The sequence below is a fragment of the Nematolebias whitei genome, chromosome 5 (genome assembly GCF_014905685.2).
Source record: "Nematolebias whitei isolate Nwh7 chromosome 5, NemWhi1, whole genome shotgun sequence".
Taxonomy (NCBI): Eukaryota; Metazoa; Chordata; class Actinopteri; order Cyprinodontiformes; family Rivulidae; genus Nematolebias; species Nematolebias whitei.
In genome coordinates this window covers 22,108,354-22,117,304 of record NC_056502.1, presented here as the reverse complement: position 1 = coordinate 22,117,304, position 8,951 = coordinate 22,108,354, and the positions used below count along the sequence as shown (strand labels likewise).

General features: G+C 40.1%; 2 protein-coding genes across 3 annotated transcripts in view; one reads left to right on the top strand and one right to left on the bottom strand.

Annotated features, from left to right (window-relative positions):
• Positions 1-1,765, top strand: part of rxrbb (retinoid x receptor, beta b) — a 7,907-nt gene extending 6,142 nt beyond the window's left edge. For both annotated transcript variants that reach the window (XM_037676351.1, XM_037676350.1), the window contains exons 8-11: positions 513-554; positions 654-745; positions 833-938; positions 1,030-1,765. In XM_037676351.1, the coding sequence (XP_037532279.1) occupies positions 513-554; positions 654-745; positions 833-938; positions 1,030-1,177 (388 nt within the window). In that variant the 3' untranslated portion in view covers positions 1,178-1,765. The remainder of the gene's footprint in view (positions 1-512; positions 555-653; positions 746-832; positions 939-1,029) is intronic.
• Positions 1,766-5,061: 3,296 nt separating this feature from the next.
• The window catches only part of fhod3b (formin homology 2 domain containing 3b), a 151,556-nt gene continuing 147,666 nt past the window's right edge, over positions 5,062-8,951 (bottom strand). Inside the window, exons 24-26 of the mRNA XM_037676348.1 lie at positions 6,718-6,904; positions 5,362-5,523; positions 5,062-5,262 (exon numbers count right to left, since the gene is read on the bottom strand). Of these exons, the coding sequence (XP_037532276.1) occupies positions 5,180-5,262; positions 5,362-5,523; positions 6,718-6,904 (432 nt within the window). The 3' untranslated portion in view covers positions 5,062-5,179. The remainder of the gene's footprint in view (positions 5,263-5,361; positions 5,524-6,717; positions 6,905-8,951) is intronic.

Here is an 8,951-nt window from a genome sequence, read left to right as displayed (position 1 = left end):
CCCCCATCTCTCTGATTTGCTACAACTGTATGTCCCACCACGTTCCCTGAGGTCAGCGGACCCGTTGCTCCTCACAGTTCCAGGAACTCGTCTTAAGCGCAGAGGTAACTCGTCTTAAGCGCAGAGGTGACAGGGCCTTCTCTGTAGCAGGACCAAGACTTTGGAACGAGTTACCTCTGCTTGTCAGAAAGGCCCCCTCCCTCTTGGTTTTCGAGTCTCGTTTAAAAACTCACTACTATTCAGTAGCTTTCAACACCAGATGATCTGTATTTTGATCCTGTATGCTCCACACTGGTTTGTCGTCATTATCTGCATCGTTTTTATGTCTATATTCTGATTTACCTCATTTTGTATTTTGCTTTGTGTGTTACCTGTTGTTTTGTCTGTACAGCACTTTGGTTGGCCTTGTTGCTGTTTTAAGTGCTTTATAAATAAAGTGGTATGGTATGGTATTGAAGTCGTCCGTAAATAGTGTTTGTTTGTGCAGTTTCTAATGTTGCTCTTCATTACAGGGAGAATGTGCAGAGTGCAGAAGTTGGTGCCATATTTGACAGGTAGTCTTCCACATTTCCAACAAAGTTTTGTTCTTAACAACTACATATGTAAATCTTCTGCTTGTGATTTATACTGAAACTTTTTGTTGAAAATAACAGGGTTCTTACTGAGCTTGTTAACAAAATGAGAGATATGCAAATGGACAAAACAGAGCTGGGCTGTCTCCGTGCGATAGTCCTGTTTAACCCAGGTAGCATCATTTCTTTCTTTACATAAACTAAAATGATTGTTTGTTGTTTATTCCCTGTTTAAAACACTGCTCTGATATTCCTGTCAGATGCGAAAGGACTCTCCAGCACAACGGAGGTGGAGCTGCTTAGAGAAAAGGTCTATGCATCACTGGAAGCTTATTGCAAACAGAAGTATCCAGAGCAGCAGGGAAGGTAAACGTGCTCAGCTGTGACGAGCTTTGATAACTGGTCAGATGCATTTGTTGACAAAAGAATGGGGGAAAAACAACTATTTTCTCTGCAGGTTTGCTAAGCTCCTCCTCAGACTGCCAGCGCTACGATCCATTGGCTTGAAGTGCTTGGAGCATCTTTTTTTCTTCAAACTGATCGGTGACACGCCAATTGACACGTTCCTCATGGAAATGCTCGAAGCCCCCCATCAGTTGTCTTAGATTGGAAATGTGTACTGTGGTTTTAGAAAGAGTCTGGAGTCTGGGAAGTGAGCGTGGGACTGGAGTGGCACTTTTTTCTTCTAAGATTTGTCAGTTTGTCTCACCGCTGTCTGCGTTACACTTTAGCGCAGCACAGATTTGCTCTTTAGACCAAACCCAAGGCTTGGCATGATCTATAAGCTGGTGCTATATGCTGTCATACCTTCACAAGTAACTATAATAAAAACAGTTATTTTTCATGACATTTTACAAAACTGTCTCACAAAAGCTATAATTTGGGTACTCATTTTTATATAAACTTTTTAAACTCCAAACTTCACCCCCTTTTTAATTCTAGAGGGCATCTTGAATTGTGAGCATGCAGTAAAGATGCAAGCTTTTATTTTTTAAATAAATGGTAATTAAAGCCAGATCTAACAGTGCATCGTTGTGTCAGTCCTGCACAGCAACCCGAACCCTGGACAACATGACCGATTGAAATGATCCAGCCTCGCTCATCTGTGTTGATTTAGGATCAGCTTTGTGTGTTAGTAATAATTAGTGTTTACATCCTTTCTTTAAAAAAAAAAAAAAAAAAAGATCCAACATTTGCAATGTACCATTTTCAAAATATACTTTAAACACTTGGCTTCTGAGTGTTCAGGAGTTTGTCTCGTGGTGCTAGTTCAGAAAACAACTGATATGATGGGTGAGGTTGCACACCAAACTACAAACCTAAGAATATATGCAAAAACGAAGAGTTCCTTTGTTTAAAATGTAGCAATATAAGATGACAAACTGCATAAGCCTATTGTGAATTCAGGGGTTTTACAAAAGAAACCATGTCCAGTGGAAAGGGAAGACTCGTTTTTTGTAATTTATCTATACAGCTACTAGGTACTGTGCAAAAGTAATTGTTCAGGGAAAGCGCACATAGAAAAATTTTGATTAATCAGGAAATACAAATGAGATTATGGTGTGCTCATGCTTATCAGTTTCAGATAGAATAAAGCAGATTGGTTGCACTGGATTTGCTGAGACTGGCTCGGCCAACTTTTTTTTAATTTGATGCTCATTTGTAGTTCCTACGCTTCCCGCCTTGCTTCTTCACAATGAGCTTTCTTCTCTTTATTCAAGGCAAACTTAATTGCATTTAGATCCATAATACTTGGACATATGACTATCCTAATCAAGACCACATGAGCTTTGTGTGACGTCCACATGGAAACGCCACACAAACCATACGGTGTGATTGTCGTCAATGCTCTTCAACGTAAAGTGACTTAAAGCGGGGTTTGTGGATTGAAAGAATAAAGCTTATATGTTTTGCTTGCTTTTTCTTCTTTCACAGTGTCACATTAATTTTTTATTTTTTTTTCCCCTCAGAAGAAAGTGTCACTTTTTGACAAACCAATGCAATTGAAGGACAATTAAAAGAAAGTCAAAAAGTGTTTTGATGAGCCTTTTTATTCGAACTTGCACAGACGATGTGGCCGTAGGAGCGAGAAGCCTCAGTGGATTATGGCACAGGCAGCAGTTTGTAATGGGCTGAGGAGAAAATATGATGCGTTTGCTGCTAAATTTAATTATTTGACCAAAAAAAAGGTTCAAAGTGCACATAAGTCTTCCAGCTCTGAGAATCAATGTGAATCTCTTTGTATCAAGCAGAGGTGATGCTTTTAAACCATGCATGGCTGACTTTTCTTAAATTAGAATAACACTGCGTTTAGACTGTAATACACTTTACCACAAGAAGGAGAGGAAAAAAAGATGTACATTATACAGCATTTCCGTACATTTCTTATTGTTCCTAATATCCAGTCCAGTCCTGGTATCTTCATTTGTGTGGGATGCTACGTGTTGAGTCTTAAGGTGCTGATTCAGTTCCAGTAAATTCTTACAGAATGTAGTGCTGGTGCCATTCTACTTGAACACTACGCGTACATGTTTTTCCTCTTAACTCCGTCACAGTGAAGCTTTGTTTGAAATTCAGTCAGAATGAGTTAAAGCTCAAAACTAGATGGAACAACGGAGTTAAACGGGCTCAGTTCACAATACAGATGCACATTTTGTTTAAAACAAAAGTTATCCATATACATCACAAATCTAATGTTTGTAATTATATTGTACTGTGCAAAAGGCTTGAGCCACCCCTCATTTAAAAAAAATATATATATTTTGCTACAAAAAATGGGTACATTCAAACATAACCATACGGTTTGTGTGGCAAAATGAATTCTAAGCTTGAATATCAGTTTAATCATTTGATCACATCACAGTGAGATCAAACACTTTCACACCGCAACTATTTGTGAATTTCTTTTGGTACTCTTGTGGAATAGTTCTCCAGGCTGCTAGAAGCTGTTTTCTTACATGTTTTGTCCTTCAGTGACGCTGAGGTTCAGACCAGCCCAATGCTGAGATTGTTGTTGTGTGCTTGTTTTCATACTGGTAAGACTGGACTGCACTGGTGCTGTCTTTATGAAATGCCATTCTGAAAAATGAAGCTATCGGTCACGTCAAGATGGTCCCACTGGTCTGTTAGGCATCCTAACAACAAACAAACACTAGGCTGACTCAGTTGGTAGAACAGTTGCCTCTCTGCGAGAAGGTTGCCGGTTGAAATCCCGGCCCGGGGCCTTTCTGGGTGGCGTCTGCATGTTCTCTCTGTGCATGCGTGTTTTCTCCGGGTACTCCGGTTTCCCCCCCACAGATCTATTGAAAAATAACTAACTTGTCCCTAGATGAGAGCGAGAATGTCTCGTTTGTCTCCATGTGTCCCTGTGATGGACAAGTTGCGACCTGTCCAGGGTGACTCCCACGACCCAAAAAAGGAAGAAGTGGGTAAAAGATGATGGATGAAAATGAGAAGGAAACCAGTAAAGGAATAACGAGTATCTGGAGAACTGTTGCTCAAGATCACTTTACATTTACTTAGTCTCTGCTTTGAGGCAAAATATAAATGATGGTTGGCGACTTTTGTATGTTATTGTCTTCATATTTGTAAAAAAAAAAAAAAAAACCTCCAGCACGTCTTTAGTCCTAAAACGATGTTTGAATCTAAAACACTGAAATATTATCCTCACAGATCACACACCTGTGACTACATGTCCCTGAAAACATCTTAATAAATAATGGTCTCAGCAAGGCACTCTGAAATGTGCAGCTCATACAAAACAAACCTTTATAAAGATTGCTCACTGCCCCCACACCGTCAAAGTATTTTCTGCTGTTATGGATCGGAGAATGCAATTCTGAATGTTCTGTCTCTAACTTTTTAAAAACATACACTGGTAAACTTTTCTAATAATTAGTAAACAAATCTTTTTGAATAATGTAATTTAAAAATAAAGCTGTTGAACAGCTGATTATTGATGAGCAGAGGTTCATCAGTGTCAAGGATCACACGTTCCAATGACACCCAACATTTTACATCCAGTGCAATTGTTTATTTTAGCACCTTCTTTAGCAAGATGAAACACAAAAGTACCCCAGTAGTATTTATCAGAAAAACCTTCAGCACAAATCTATTCAATAGACGTAATGTGTTTTAGCTCAGCGTGAAGCTGCAGACAGTCTCCCAAAGGCTCGGTGTCCACCACGCTTCTAGTCCTCAGGGTCGGGTCAAGACCACAGAGACTGAAGAATCAGTTGATGCCCTCCATCCTTGGTCACATGCACCCCCTTCCTCAGTACTGGTCTTCCTGTGTGCGTCACGTTAAGATGGCAACAGTAGAAGCTTTGCGACAACATCTGCGTTCATCCAGCAAAAGCAAAGCTTAGTGGTTTGACTGCAGTGCTCGTTTTCTTGCTCAGCAGTTTATGATTTAAGATTTGGTTCGACGTTTTGTCCTCCTTCAGGAAGCCCATCACCAAACACGTTAGATGAGCTCGACTCATCGCAGCTGGTAGGAGGGTGTTCAACCCAAGCCAGAACGGTTGAGTGGGGTTCCAGTTTGGAGAGGGTGGGGGCAGTGAAAGGGCCTACAGGCGTCTTGATGTCCAGCAGGATCCACATCCGGCTCACACCTGCATCTCTGAACCGCTGGACAAGCCGAGAGCGTTCGCCTCCTCAGTGGTCAGACCGCTCTTCAGAGTCCTCCTTACTGTGGAGCGAAAGAAGAAGAAACAAAATGAAGGGGATCAACTTTTATTTACTTGGTTTTTTTTTACATGCAGCATTAAATAAAAACAAGAAGACTCACGTGATTTCCGGTTTGCTCTGGATCGTCTTCTCTCTCGAGGTTGTGCCCGCTGGCTGGGCCCCTGAGTGGCAGATCGGACGATCCGCTCCATGATCTCGTCAGCTGTGTCGTCTGTGCAGTTTATTGGGTCTTCACTGACAGAGCACCACGGAGCAAGACGTCCTGCAACAGTTAGTTCAAACATACATAATGTAGTGGCAGAATAGACAAGACGAGTAGTTCAGATCCTGAGGGGATGTTCTGTGGAAAGATGAACAGTCTTATTTGTTACAGACATTTGTGAAAAACCTAATTTAGAAAAATAGTTTACAGGACTGAAGAGCTGACTACTTGTCCATCTGGGGCTTAAACCAAAGTGGATTACTGCTGTTTTAAAACTCCGTTCTCAAAACGTTGTGGTTCATGCAGTCACTACGTTATAAATCTTTACATTGCCAATAGTTTCATTTTACTTAATTAACTTAGGGCTAAATAAAGCATCCATTAATTAATTACATGAATATTTCAATAACATTTCTGCAGGAAGTACCAGAAGTTGCACCTGAAGTGCTACAGTTAGATGCTACTGCCGCTATTTGCTCTAGTTGGTTACCACAGAAGTCTAATGTATATATTGTAATTAAAAAAAAAAAAAAATTGAAAGGGAGGCCTGGAACTGAAGGCAGCCTAAATATGCACATTTTTAGACTGATGGAGAAGAACGGAGTACACAGAGAAAACCCACGCAAACATGAGGACATGCAAATTCCATACAGAAAGACCCCAGGTCCAAATCATGGGCTTGAACCCACAACCTTCTATGAGGCAATGGTTTTGTGCTATAAATAATTGTGCAATGCAGAATTAACAGTCATGTACATGTTTATAAAATGGCTGTTGCTTTAAAATGTATAAGGTTAGTATGATTTTAAGATGGCACCTATCCACTTTGGTCACACGTTAGATTAGCCATAATCCAACCAGTCAGAGTTGAGCTTTGTAGCTATCTACAACAGGTAAGATATTTATGATTTTTATACAGCGTCTCTTTAAATATAGAGTAACAGTTTCAAACACAATCTAAACTGTTCTGTTAATCTAAGAAAAGTTAATTATAGGGCATATTTTTGGCACCTTCAAAGTCACTGAATCAGAAAAGTCAAACTTGTTGAAAGTGTTGACACTAAAGATTTACTGATCAGTTGGAGACAACAAAGTATTTCAAGTAATGGTTGTTGTTGCTGTATGGTTAAACTGACTTGATGAAAAGCTCGGGGTTTATTAGAAAAGTAACCAGCACGTGTCTGGATTAGATTGATCCAATCTCTATCCTGAAAGATGATCATTCAAACTGCTGTACTTGTTCATGAGACTGACCCCTGATGGCGCTGGCTCTGGTCCGGGTTCGAAGGCCCGGCACTGTGGACGCGCCGCTCTCCCCGTCCTGCGGGATACTTTTTAATACAGCCTTCATGTTCTCGTGTTCAGCAGCATCTTCAGCAGACTGGATCCCCTGAGGCTGGCTCTCCTGTGCATCTGAGGTGGCACCGCCAAATTTACCACTCTGTGGGGGGGGGAGAAAGAGAAGAGGGGCCCATAACAGAATAATATGACAGGGGGTTGTGTTAGCGGTACAATCAGAGCAGTCATTTCAAACTCGTGACCATTAGTTGTTGCATGCCAACTTTGAACACCAGGAGTCATCTGTAACTTCTCTCAGCACTGCAGGCAACAACATGCAGCCTCCTCTTCCTCCCTCCATGCCTTCAGCTTTGAGACTCACATAAGGGTCACACATTCATCTCAGATTACTCATTAGCTTTGTCAAAATAATTGTTACCATGACATCATATCATCATATCTGGTTAAATTTTAGTTATGAGTTCACGCATTTCTGTTAGCAGACAAACTCACTCCCCTACCTCACTATCATCATCATCATCATCCTCGCTCTACAGAATAAAAAAAAAAAGACAACATAATATAAAATCCTGTGGGTGTAGAGAAGATTTCATTTCTAGTTACATTTCTAAATATTATATCTACTTTTGTTATTAAATGTGATACATTGGTTGAATTTGTTGTTTGAATTTTGTTTCTCGTGAACATTTGTGCTTCCACTCTCCTTATTCTACAAAATATCTTCTAACAATAAATATGATCAAGTCTTTGGCAGATCACTGCTAACACCTTATTGTGTTTATACATCAGATGGAGAAAGGTAGCAGCCTTATGTCGCTGAGCTGCCACTAACGTGTTGACGTGACCAAAGTTATGTTCTCTGATGAAAGTAAAAATTGCATTTCCTTTGGAAATCAAGGTCTCAGAGTCTGGAGGAGGAAAGGAGAGGCACAGAATCCACATTGCTTCAGGTCCAGTGTCAAGTTTCTACAGTTAGTGATGGTTTGGGATGACATGCCATCTGCTGGTGTTCGTCCACTGTGTTTTCTGAGGTCCAAGGTCAACGCAGCCGTATACCAGGAAGTTTTAGAGCACTTCGATGCGTATGTATCCATCAGTCTGTGTCACTGCTCAGGTGTTATTAGAGTCCAGGTTGCTCTGATCGTGGCCTTCAGCTCTTCTGAATTGTTGGGTCTGGTGTTTCACATCTTCCTCTTCATAAAACCCCATAGATTTTCTATGGGGTTATGGTCAGGTGAGTTTGCTGGTCAATTAAAAACAGGGATACCGTGGTCCTTAAACCAGGTACTGGTAGCTTTGGCACTGTGTGCAGGGGCCAAGTCCTGTTGGAAAATGAAATCTGCATCTCCATAATGTTGGTCAGCAGCAGGAAGCAGGAAGCTGCAGTAATCCAGGCTAAAGGAGCAACAACTTAAGTATTGAGTGCTGTACATGCTCATACTTTTCAGTTGGCCAACATTTCTAAAAATTATTTTTTATTATTGGTCTTAAGTAATATTCTAATTTTCTGAGATACTGAATTTGGGGTTTTCATTAATTGTCAGTTACAGGAGCCTCTGGACTAAGACCACCAGGTACCGGGACATCTTCTTCCCCACAGCTGTCACACTCCTGAACTCTGCCTCCTGACATCTGGACAACAACAACACATGGACTGAAACACCACCACTCGCACTTTCATCTGTTAGCCCACTGCTGTACATACTGTACACATAATCTACTACCTACTGTTCATAAGAACTCACATACTTATTTATATTTTTCTTTTATATAGTTTGTTCATATCCCTTCATATTTATAACCTGTTTATAGTCTGTACACTCATAACCTGTATATATTTATACTTGTAGCATATTCAAAACAACTTACTGTATATTGTAATATATATACTTTTTTGTTTTTTTTGCTAAGCACTTCTGGACGGATGCAAACTGCATTTTGTTGCTTTGTACTTGTGACGTACAATGGCAATAAAGTTGAATTATTTTCTATTCCTATAACCATCAACAATAAAATAAATAAACATTTGAAATATCAGTCTGTGTGTAATGAATGAATATACAAGTTTCGCTTTTTGAATGAAATTACTGAAATAAATAAACATTTTCATGATATTTTAAATTTATGACCAGCATGTGTATGTATGTTTCTGTTCAGTGCCCTGAGACGACTTCTGTTGTGACTTGGTG